This window comes from Lonchura striata, chromosome 26, assembly GCF_046129695.1.
Source record: "Lonchura striata isolate bLonStr1 chromosome 26, bLonStr1.mat, whole genome shotgun sequence".
Lineage (NCBI taxonomy): Eukaryota > Metazoa > Chordata > Aves > Passeriformes > Estrildidae > Lonchura > Lonchura striata.
The window spans coordinates 405430-417169 of record NC_134628.1 but is presented as its reverse complement, the minus strand read 5'-3'; the positions used below and the strand labels follow the sequence as shown (position 1 = coordinate 417169).

Sequence of the window (11740 nt, the reverse complement as noted above, 5' to 3'; positions counted from 1 at the left end):
CGGCCCCCCGAGAGCCCCGGTGGGCGTGGCCAATGGCACGGACACGCCCATCCCGTGGGCCGGCAGCCAATGGGAGGGCGGGGGCGGGGCGCGGCGCGGAGGGGGCGGGGCCGGGCGCCGTGTGGCAAATGCGGGCGGGGGGGCACGTGGGGCGCGGGGGGACACGGACACGGACACGGACACGGACACGGGCACGGACACGGGGACAGCCACACCGGCAGGGGCACAGCCAGCCCCGCCGGCACTGACAGGCGGACCGCGCGCTGCCAGCTCCCGGAGGGAACGCGGGACAGCCAGCCCTGGGCGGGACAGACACACGGACGGGCGAGGGACAGCCAGATCTGGGAGGGGACAGGGGACACGCAGTCCCGGGTAGACAGACGGACAGGGCATAGCCAGTTCTGAAGCGGGCAGGGGACAGCGGGGCGGTTAGCCCCGGACGGGACAGACAGACGGACAAGGGACACCAGTCCCGGGAGGGACAGGAGGACAGCGGAGAGCAGCCGGGGTCTTGGACAGACACCGGGGGGACACGGGGACAGAGAACCCAGCGCAGGGACAGACGGACAAGGTGGCAAGGGGGGCGCACACGCCAGCGCCCCAGCCCCGGGAGCGGGGCTGTGCGGAGCCTCCCGCCCGGCCGCGCACCGGGAGCCCGGCGGGGCGGCTCGGCGGCTGCTCCGCCGCCTTCCCCGGCCGGGGATGCAGCCCGGAGCCGCGGGCAGCCGGCGATCGGTGCTCCGGGACACGGCGGCCCGACACCCAGCCGGGGCCGCGAGTCCCCGAAGGTAACGGGGGCACCGGGCAGGGAAGGGGCAGGGGAGAGAGGGGGGCTCCGGCGGCTGCGGGAGGGTTTATTCCCAGGGTTTTATTCCCAAGGGAGCTGGGAGGGGAGTCCCGCCGCAGGGATGTGTGGAGCCACTTGTGGTGACACAGTTGGCGGCGACAGGACGGTGACGACGCGACCTCTCCCTTTCTCCAGGGATTTGAAGCTGGGTCAAGCGATGGAAATGTCATTGTCGCGGCTCGGGGGCCCGGAGAAGTGAGCGGCTGGGACACCGGGGCACCGGGCTCTGCTCTGCGGCCAGACACCGGGACGGTCCCGAGAAAGCCAGCGCAGCCCTGGGCAGAGCGGGCAGAAAGTGGCATTGTCACAGACTGCAAGGACACAGGACAGTACCTGGGCCAGGAGCCGTCCCACCACCCACTCGGGGCTGGGAGCCTCTGACCGGACTCTGGCACCCACCTGAGCCCGATGAGGAGCTGGGGCTGCATGTGAACCTATGCAGACCAGGAAGAAATACATTTTCCTGACTTTCCTTGCCTCTTGGCTCCTGCTTTTCTTCTTTGGAGGGGATCAGCTGCGCCGTTTCGCTTTCTTTTCCGGGAGGAAAGCAGAAGCCCGGAGGAGCTGGCCCCGCTGGACGGATCGCTCCCTCCTCCAAAGCTTCGCGGACCCCGAGGAGCTGCAGAGGGATGGGGACCCTTCCCCGCTGTCCCCCCGGGAGCGGCGGGCGGCGTGGCTGAGCGGCTCCAGGAGCAGCAGATGCCGGATGGAAACCTGCTTCGACCTCTCCAGGTGCGAGAGGCACGGCTTCAAAGTGTTCACCTACCCCCAGGAGCGGGGCCAGCCCGTCTCGGAGACCTACAGCAAAATCCTCAGCTCCATCGAGCGCTCCCGCTACCACACGCTGAAGCCCGAGGAAGCCTGTCTGTTCGTGCTCGGCATCGACACGCTGGACCGCGACCACCTCTCGGGCCACTACGTGCGGGACGTGGATGAGAAAATCCGCGGCTTCCCGCTCTGGAACGGCGGCCGCAACCACCTCATCTTCAACCTCTACTCGGGCACCTGGCCCGGCTACAGCGGCGAGCTGGGCTTCGACAGCGGCCAGGCCATCCTGGCCAAAGCCAGCTTCGACACGCGCGGCTTCCGACCCGGCTTCGACGTCTCCATCCCTCTGTTCCCCAGGGAGCACCCGCAGCGCGGCGGCCGGCTGCGCCGGGGCTCGCTGCCCCCCAAAAAGAAATACCTGCTGGTGTTCAAGGGGAAGCGGTACCTGACCGGCATCGGCTCCGGCACGAGGAACGCGCTGCACCACATCCACAACGGGAAGGACATCATCTCCCTCACCACCTGCAAGCACGGCAAGGACTGGGAGAAGCACAAGGACACGCGCTGTGACAAGGACAACGTCGACTACGAAAGGTGAGTCGGAGATGGGGGGAAGGGGGGTCTGGGGTAGAGGGGGCACCCCACAAATGTTCCTGCCTCTCTGCGGGGTGCAGCTCTGACCGTCCGTGGCACCTGGACCTCCGGAGAGGGAAGTTTTGGGTTCTCCTGAGGGGGATGAGGGTTTCATTGCACGGTGGGGAGCGAGGCGCTGACTGCTCAGGGCTTTCCTGCTCTGTATTAAAGTTGGAGTAATCTGCCGAGAGCGGCTCTTATCTGCAATCGCTGCCACCGCCTCTAATACGATTTCCCTTTTTCCCAACGCTGATGAATGACGCTTTTCTTCTCCCCCCTCCCGCTCTCCCCCAACATAAACGTTTCTCTTGGAGATGAGCCCAAAACATCCCCCCCCCCATCACTGGCTCCACTGAAAATCCCACAAAACTGGCGGGTCTGTGGGTGTCCCAGTGTGGGCAGCCCCGAGCTTAACTGGTGGCAGTGGGTGGGGGTTCCCCTGCATCCCCCATCACAAATGAGCACGGCGGCAGCAGCGTGGGATAGACACACTGGTGGAAAAATTGAGGGTACGAAGTTCTGTGAGTTTGGGGGTTCCATCCTGTAGAGACACATGCCAGCTCCTCACCTCCCCATCCGACTACTTGGGACCCCCCACCAGCTGCCGAATCCAGGGCCGGTAAACACAGAGCCCATCCCGCAGACAACAGGCAGGTCCCCATCCCACTGCCTGGGGACATCCCCCAGCCACTCAGCTGGAGAGCAGATGGGGAGAGGCCACGCTGGGCATCATCCTCAAAGCATCTTAGGAGGTGCTGGGAGGTAAAAGTGGAGCTGGGGTGCTGGCACTGGGATTAGCCAGGGCTTTGGGATGGGTCAGGCACCACATGGCCCTGTCTGGAGGTGCCACCAGCCCAGCAGGGTCAGCACTCGTGGCCAAGTCTCTTTGGGATGGGGCATCTCAGGACAGGGGCGTGGGCAGGACGGGGGGCCCAAGGTCAGCCCCACGCTGTGCCAAGGGGCAGCGGGAGGAGAATTCCCCCCATCCGCCCAGCCAGGTAATCCCCTAATGCTGTTTGCAAACACAGCGAGATTTGCACCTCTCCCAGGACGGCTTTGGCCGGCGGATCCACGGGGAACACGCGGCAGCGTGCTCGCGTGTGACCCCGAGCCCCCGCCACCCTGCTCGTCCCTGTGGGACCCACAAAGCCATCGGTGTCACGCAGGGCCAGCTCTGCCCGAGCTCCCGCGGGGACCGGTGCCCTCCTGCCCGGGGAGGGCACAGAGCGGGACCCCGGCGGCCCCGGTCACCCGGCGCCTTGGGTGCTGGCACGGCGCCGGCAGCCGGGGGAGCGGAGGAAGGCTCTGCTGGGTGCTCCATCCTCCTCCTCGTGCCCCAAACAAGCCGGGTCTGTTCTGGGATAAAGGGCGGCTTGTGGCCCCGCTGCCCCGCGTTCGGAGCAGTCAGCGCGGGCTGGGAAAGGCTCTGCGGAGCCGCCGCTGCCGGTGGCACCGTGCCCGGCCGGAGCCGCGGAGGGGCCTGGCGAAGGGAGCGCGGCTCCTGACAAAACAAGGAAGCCCTGACGGCGATCGCCCGGAAACCGCAGCGCGTCGGGAGCGGAGCGTTTCCAGCGGGAGCCCTCGGCCCCGCAGCCCGGCCGGCGCCAGCCGCCCCACCGCGCCCGCCGCCGGCCCCCCGGCCCGGTCCCGCTGCCCAGCCGGCCCCCGGAGCTGCCGGGGGTCACGGCAGGGTTCGGGGTCCCCGAGGAGAGGTGACAGCCGGGTCTGGTCCCGGGGATGTGGCTGTCGCTGCTGAGGTTTCGTGCGGGATCTGGGCGCTGTCACCCCTCCCGGCCGGGAGTTTGAGCGTTAACGGGTCAAAGGTTTTGGCATCCTTTGGAGACCTTGGGGAGGTTCATCCAGAGGCAGATTTTATTGTGAAACTCTGTGCCTTGGCATCGGGGCTGATTTCCCACATGCCGGAGCGCTGGGACGTGCCAGAGTGCTCCGGCACCCACGGGGGTGACACAGCCTCAACTCCCAGCCTGGCACCAGCACCCAGCCACCGCAGGGGCACCCTTCCTCCTGGCACCGACACACTGCAGGGGCTCTTTTTGGCCTCCCAGCCACCCGGCTGGACCGTGCGAGTCCCCCCCAGCCCATCCGGGACCGGCTGCCCCTCCCCGCGGGCAGGAACAGACGGGGTCTGTCCCGACCTAAAGTCAATATTGGATTTTCCGGCGCGGCCGCAGGGACCCGGCAGCGGCCGAGCCTCTCCCCAGCGCGGCACAGAAGGGGCTTTGAGAGCCCCAGGGCCGGGGGGGCCGCGCTGCCGGCACCCACTGCCCCCCCCCGAACGCTGCCAGGGCAGGCAGGGCCGGTCCTGCCCAGCAAGCCTGGGCACGGCACGGGAGCCGCCGCAGTTTCGGGCTTGGGGGTTTGGGTGGTGGCTTTGTGTGAGGTGTCATTGCTGGAGGGTGGGAAGAGCTGGGTCGTGTCTTCAAAGGGCACTGGGGTCCCTTCCTGACCGCTCTCCTCTTTAAGGGATGCCCAGATCCATCCCTGCAGCACCCAGGAGATCTCTGCTCCCACAAATCCAGGGATGTTCAGAGGCAAAATCAATCCAAAGTGACTCTAACACTGCCCTGGGTTGGCTCCACACCTGGCAGGTGCCAGCAGCACCTGTGGGATGTCACAGGAGGGGAGGGGGCCATGCCTGACCCCCACCCCATCTCCCACGCCAGGTTTGACTACCAGGAGCTGCTGCACAACTCCACCTTCTGCATCGTGCCCCGGGGCAGGCGCCTGGGCTCCTTCCGCTTCCTCGAGGCTCTGCAGGTACGGGGTGGCCAGGGGGATGGGGGATCCCTTCGCCGGGGCCCGGGGGCTCTGTCCCAGCCTGCGGGGTCCCTCCACAGGCCGCCTGCATCCCGGTGCTGCTGAGTGACGGCTGGGAGCTGCCCTTCGCCGAGGCCATCGACTGGGGCAAAGCTGCTGTGGTGGGCAGCGAGAGGCTCCTGCTGCAGGTACCGGGCCCAGATCCTGCCCCATGCTGGGTACCAGACCCCAGTCCCAGATCCCAGAGCCACCAGACCCCCAGTCCCAGATCCCAGAGCCACCAGACCCCCAGTCCCAAAGCCACAGACCCAAATCCCAGATCCCAGAGCCACCAGACCCCCAGTCCCAGATCCCAGAGCCACCAGACCCCCAATCCCAGATCCCAGAGCCACCAGACCCCCAGTCCCAGATCCCAGAGCCACCAGACCCCCAGTCCCAGAGCCACAGACCCAAATCCCAGATCCCAGAGCCACCAGACCCCCAGTCCCAATGCCAGTGGTGGTGGAGCCCCCAGCCAAGCCTGGGGGTGAGCCTGGCAGTGCTCCTGTGGAGGGTCTGACCCAGCCTGGAACGGGGGTCCCGCTCCCGCTGCAGTCCCAGGGCGTTGTTCATCTCGGGGTGAAGGGGGGCAGGATCTTCCCGGGCCCAAACCCTTGGGAATCCCGGGCCCCATCCTGCCCCAGGGAGAGGAAGCGCAGCCCCGCAGGAGGAGGGTGGCACACCCGTGGGATGGCTGGGACAGCCGGGGGGGACAGAGGCGAGGAGCCCGGGCGGGGGGAGGCTGAGCTGAGCACCCCGCTGCTCCCCCGGCCCAGATCCCGTCCGCCGTGCGCTGCATCCACCCGGAGCGCGTGCTGGCCTTCCAGCAGCAGACCCAGTTCCTGTGGGATGCCTACTTCTCCTCGGTGGACAAGATCGTGCACACCACGCTGGAGGTGAGCCCCCCACCCCGAACGCCCCTCCCCGGCTGCCGGGGTCGCATTTGGGAGCATCGCTCTGCCTCTGGCAGATCATCAAGGACCGCCTGTCTCCGCACCGCTCCCGCTCCCGCTTCCTCTGGAACGCGCTGCCCGGGGGGCTCCTGGTCCTGCCCGAATTCTCCACCCACCTCGGGGATTTTCCCTTCTACTACCTGCACCACGGTAGGATCCTGCCTGCCCCGGCCGAGCACGGCAGACTCGGGCTGTGCCCAACACCTCTCCTTTCCCTTCCCCACCCTTTTCTTCAGGCTACAGCCCCTCCAAGAAGTTCACGGCTTTCATCCGGGCGGCCTCGCAAGCAGGGTCGCTGTCGCAGCCCCTGCTCAGGCTCATCCAAGCCGTGTCTGGATCCCAGCACTGCGCCCAGGTGCGAGGAGCCGAGTCCCGCGTCTGCAGCTCGCAGGGATCCCGCGGGATGGCGGGGCTGGGTCCTGCAGGATGGAGTTTGGGTTTGGGGGTGGAGGGGATGCCTGGTGGTGTCACCTTCGGGTAGGCAGAGCCAGGTCTGCAGCCCTCTGGGGCAGGGGTGGGACCGCTGGGGGTTTATCCTGGACCGAACTGCCACGAGACGGTTTGGAACACAGAATTCACCAAACCCCTCCAGCCACACCTCTCCTGCCCCTTGCAGATCGTGGTCCTGTGGAGCTGCGAGAAGCCACCACCCCCGAGCTGGAAATGGCCCCAGAGCAGCGTGCCTCTGAGCATCGTCCAGGGCAGGAGGAAGGTGAGGGACAGGGACACGGGAGGGGACCAGGGACATGGGCAGGGATCAGGAACAGGGACACAGGAGGGACCAGGGACACAGGAGGGGACCAGGGACACGGGAGGGGGCTAGAACAGGCACCCCACGGCACCAACCTGCCCCTCCTCCCTCCGCAGCTCAGCGACCGCTTCTTCCCCTTCGGGGCCATCCAGACGGACGCGGTGCTGAGCCTGGACGAGGACACCAGCCTCTCCACCAGCGAGGTGAGGCCACGGCCCCGGCTCCCTGGGAGGCTCGGGGGTCAGCACGGGGCTGTCCCCGCGTCCTGCAGGTCCCCGCGGTGGGTGACACCGTGCCCGTGCCGTGTGCCAGGTGGACTTCGCCTTCTCGGTGTGGCGCAGCTTCCCCGAGCGCATCGTGGGCTTCCCCACGCAGAGCCACTTCTGGGACCCCGAGCAGGGGCGCTGGGGCTACACCTCCAAATGGACCAACGAGCTCTCCATGGTCCTCACGGCCGCCGCCTTCTACCACAGGTACCCGGCCGGGCCGGGGCTGCGGGGGCCGGAGGGGCTGCGGAGACCGGAGGGGCTGCGGGGCCGGGGGCTCGCCCATCCTGCCCCTCAGCCCGTTCTCCCGCAGGTACTACCACAGCCTCTTCACCGAGTACCTGTCGGCGGGGCTGCGGGAGCTGGTGGACGGGCTGGCCGCCTGCGAGGACATCCTGATGAACGTCCTGGTGGCCGCTGTCACCAAGCTGCCACCCATCAAGGTGACCCAGCGCAAGCAGCACAAGGAGGGGGTGGCGCAGCAGGAGGGGTGCAGCGATGGGGCTGCGGGGACCCCCCCGCCCGGGCAGAGGAGCCCCCCGCACCCCGCCGCTGCCCGGGCGGGGGGCACGGCCGGGCCCCGGCGCTTCTCCCAGCGGCAGGACTGCCTCAACCAGTTGGCCGACTGGTTTGGCTACATGCCCCTGGTGTCCTCCCAGCTGCGCCTCGACCCCGTCCTCTTCAAGGACCAGGTGTCCGTCCTGCGCAAGAAGTACCCGAGCCTGGAGAGGCCGTGAGGGCCGCCGGGGTCGGGGCCGGCTCCCGGTGCGGCGCTCCCGGGGCACGGAGCCCCCCGGGAGCGGGCTGGCTGCTGACGGGGTTTTACTCGTTACCGGCTTTTAGCAGTGCAATAAAGGAGGGGGGAGAGGCAGATCCGGGTGGTGGCTGTGGGGTGCGGGGGGAGCACCGGGAGCGCTCTGGGAGCGCTGGGAGCAGCAGCTTTTGGGTGCTCCAACGCTTCTGCCGTCGGCACCACGGGAATAACCCGGGCAGCCCCCCCGGCCCTGCGGGCAGGGAGAGTCCTTCACCTCCCCCAGGGCAAACAGAGGAGCGATAAGAGCTGTGCGTGACCTCCCTCCCTCGCTCCAGCTGGGTCCCCTCAGTTCCTGCGCAGCCCAGCGCTCCCTGCCTCGTGGAGGAGAAGGGAAAAGGAGCGTTCAGCTGGCTCTCCTCCCAGCGGAATAGAAACACGGAATATTAGGCGGCCTCCAGCAGCCACACTCACACTGCCACAGCCCCGGGTCTGTCCTTGGCTCCTACAGATAGCGGAGATAACACCCAGAGCCAACATCCCCCTCACCGCCCTGAGCTCTGCTTTATTTGCCGCACGTGAACAGCCCCGGGCGCGGGTCAGTCGCGGGGGGGCTGGCACTCCCGGCAGTCCCGCATCTCCTCGGAGTAGCTCTCCACCTGGATGGTGGTGCTGTGGAAGCGGAAGGCGCCCTGCAGCCGGGAGCTGGCCTCCTCCAGCACCTCCTGCGCGCTGGCAGCCGCGTCTGCCAGGGGAAAAGCCGGGGATGTGGGGGTGGGGGGAACCCCGACCCTCCCTGCCCAGCACCGTGACACTCGCTGGTGGCCCTGTCCCCCCACTGTGACACTCACTGTGGCTCTGTCCCCCCACTGTGATACTCACTGTGGCTCTGTCCCCTCGTGGTGATACTCACTGGTGGCCCTGACACCCCGTCCCCACATTGTGACACTCCCTGTGGCTCTGTCCCCCCACTGTGCCACTCATTGATGGCTCTGTCCCCCCACTGTGCCACTCCCTGGTGGCCCCGTCCCCCCACTGTGCCACTCCCTGGTGGCCCCGTCCCCCCACTGTGACACTCACTGTGGCTCTGTCCCCCCACTGTGCCACTCCCTGTGGCTCTGTCCCCTCGTTGTGCCACTCACTGATGGCCCTGTCCCCCCACTGTGCCACTCCCTGGTGGCCCTGTCCCCCCACTGTGACACTCACTGTGTCTCTGTCCCCCCACTGTGCCACTCCCTGTGGCTCTGTCCCCTCGTTGTGCCACTCACTGATGGCCCTGTCCCCCCACTGTGCCACTCCCTGGTGGCCCTGTCCCCCCACTGTGACACTCCCTGTGGCTCTGTCCCCTCGTTGTGCCACTCCCTGTGGCTCTGTCCCCCCACTGTGCCACTCCCTGTGGCTCTGTCCCCTCGTTGTGCCACTCACTGATGGCGATGTGCACCGAGAGCAGCGGCTGCGCCGCCGTTAGAGCCCAGATGTGCAGGCTGTGCACGGCCTCCACGCCCCGCACCGCCAGCAGCGTGTCCCGCACGGCGTTGAACTCCACCCCTCGGGGGGTCCCTGCGGAGGCAGAGCCGTGGCAGCCGCGGGACGGCGCCCACGGCACCCGTGGGTGACCCCGCTGCCCCCCGGGGGTCCCTACCCTCCATGAGGACGAGGAGGACGTCCCGGAGGATGGTCAGCGTCGTCCCCAGCACCAGCGCCGAGAAGAGGAAGGTGCAGATGGGATCCACGTACTTGTACTCGGGCTGGGGAGGGTGGGAGGGGGTGGGAGGGGGTGAGACCCCTGCGGCACCACCAGCTCACCCCAAAGCCCCACCGGGGCCGGCAGGGCGGGCACGCTGCCCTCTCTGCCCGCCCTGTGCCTGTCTGGAGCCTCTGTCCCGTGTCCCCAGCACCCCCTGGGCCCCCAGCACCCCCAGACCTTGAAGAAGATGATGTAGGAGGCGATGAGGACGCCGAGGCTCTGCAGCAGGTCGCCCACCACGTGCACGAAGGCGGCGCGGACGCTGGCGTTGGGCGGCTCGCCGCCCGCCCCGTGGCTGTGCCCGTGCCCCGTCTGGTGCAGAGCCACCCCCATCCTGCGGGCAGGGCACCGCTGACACCCCGGGGGGCTCAGGGAGGGGCTCCCCCGGGAGGGCAGGGGTCCCGCACCCCCGGAGCCCCGTACCCCCACGTACACGATGTTGACGGCCACGGCGCAGGCCGAGGTGATGAGCATGACCCCGCCCTCGATGTCGTAGTCCCCCGAGAGCAGGCGCTGCGCCCCCAGGTAGACCAGGACCCCCGTCACCACCCAGATGGAGAGCACGGAGAGCAGGGCCCCCAGGATCTCTGCGGAGAGAAGCCCCAGGTCGCTGCCCCGCTGCCGTGCCATGCCGAGCACCCTCCCCAGCAGCGCCCGGGCACCCGGCGCCCACCCCCGGGACGCTCCTTGCCCTGGGCTGGCAGCGCCTCTGCCTTGCCTTGTTCGTGGTGCCAGGACTGTGCCAGGGCTCCCCAGGCCCCTCAGGGCACCCCGAAGCCCCTGGGCCACACGGGGAGGGCGCCCTGGGGTGCCCCGCTGGCATCCCCGGGACGGTGCCACCGCGTTACCTGCCCGGTGCCATCCGAAGTTCATGGTTTTGGTGGGGGGCCGTGAGGACACCCAGAGCGCAAAGAGGCTGATCATGATGCTGGCAAAGTCCGTCAGCAGGTGGGCAGCGTCCGTCAGGATGGCCAGGCTGTGTGCCAGGTACCCGCCTGCGGACACGGCACATCGGGGGCACATCGGGGGCACATCGGGGGGACACGGCAGCGGTCCTGCCCCGAGCTGGGCACGGATCAGCACCCCCCGTGCCACAGGGGGTGTCGTGACCCACAGAAAACCAACGGGGAGCTCTGGCCGCACCCCCAGCGGGGAATCGGGACAAGAGGGGCTCCGGGCAGCCACTCGGGGTGACCCCACGGGGACCCCAGCGCAGCGGGCGCCCAGCACTCACCCACGGCTTCGCCCACCATGAAGAAGAGGCAGATGCCAGCGGCCAGGTAGAGCTTCCTGCGTGCCCGCCGCTGCTGGCCGGGGTGGCCGCCGTCCCCCCGCGGGTGGCAGTGCCGGCCGCGCCGTGTGCCCAGCTCCAGGGCGGGCTCCTGGCCCTGCGCCGCGCCCTGCCCGTCCTTGTGCGCGGCCCCCGCGGAGCTCCTGCCGCCCAAAGGGGAGCTGCGGCACCTCGGCCGGCGGGCTGGACCCCCGCTGCTCCCCCCCGGCCCGGCCCCGCTCGGGATCGGCACAGCAGCGGGGGCACGGCGCCCCCAGCCCCCCGGCACCCCCGTACCCGCCGGTGCCCTCGCTCAGGAGGCGCCGCTTCTCGTCGCCGGCTGCCATCCTCCTCCGGGCCGGGGGGTGACCCCGGCGTGCGGCCGGCGCCGGGGCAGCCGGTGGCCTTGGCTCGTGTGAAGAGCCGGGATTCGTGTGCAAATCCCGGCTGGAGGAGGGACGGCCCAGCCGGCTGCAAAGCGCCCGCGGAGCCCGGCCCGGGCTGCTGCTGGGGCGGGGGGATCGCTCTGGGACCCCCGCCCCGAGCGCCCCCCGGAGCTGCACAGCCGGGCTGGGTGCAGAGGGGGATGGGAGGTCCCCTTGTCCCCTCCAAAGGCACACGGTGACCCCACTCCCCGCTTTGGAACCCCCCCAGTTTCCATCCAGCCGCGGGATGGATGAGCCTGGACCCCCCTCCACAGCAGCGGCTCCTGCCCCGCCCTGGGCGAGCAGCGTTAATTACCCTGGGGCTAATTGCACTTGGGGCTCAGCTCTGGATGCTGCCTCAGTTTCCCCTTGGCCCCTCTGAGCAGGACTCATGCTTTTGCAGGAGAAAAGCATTTATGGAGTACTTTTGCATTTATGGTGTGTTTTTTTCATCCGAGGTGCATTTCTGAGCTCAGTCAGCAGCAAACCAGCGGCTCGATGCTGAGACCATC

At 68.6% G+C, this 11740-nt stretch overlaps 2 protein-coding genes across 2 annotated transcripts; one reads left to right on the top strand and one right to left on the bottom strand.

The window, feature by feature from the left end:
* Window positions 1-1279: 1279 nt before the first annotated feature.
* EXTL1 (exostosin like glycosyltransferase 1) lies at window positions 1280-7906 on the top strand. Its single transcript, XM_021534991.3, has 10 exons — window positions 1280-2209; window positions 4933-5026; window positions 5107-5214; window positions 5842-5961; window positions 6036-6168; window positions 6255-6373; window positions 6635-6730; window positions 6886-6972; window positions 7082-7242; window positions 7349-7906. The coding sequence occupies exons 1-10, from the start codon at window positions 1284-1286 to the stop codon at window positions 7770-7772; spliced, it is 2268 nt and encodes a 755-aa protein (XP_021390666.2). The 5' UTR covers window positions 1280-1283; the 3' UTR covers window positions 7773-7906.
* A 435-nt stretch (window positions 7907-8341) lies between these two features.
* On the bottom strand, window positions 8342-11150 carry SLC30A2 (solute carrier family 30 member 2). Its single transcript, XM_021535012.3, has 8 exons — window positions 11101-11150; window positions 10768-10967; window positions 10382-10528; window positions 9967-10120; window positions 9711-9867; window positions 9429-9534; window positions 9212-9346; window positions 8342-8531 (listed from the first exon to the last, which is right to left on the bottom strand). Exons 1-8 carry the CDS (start codon window positions 11148-11150, stop codon window positions 8386-8388), a joined length of 1095 nt encoding a protein of 364 aa, XP_021390687.1. The 3' UTR covers window positions 8342-8385.
* Between the last annotated feature and the right edge of the window lie 590 nt (window positions 11151-11740).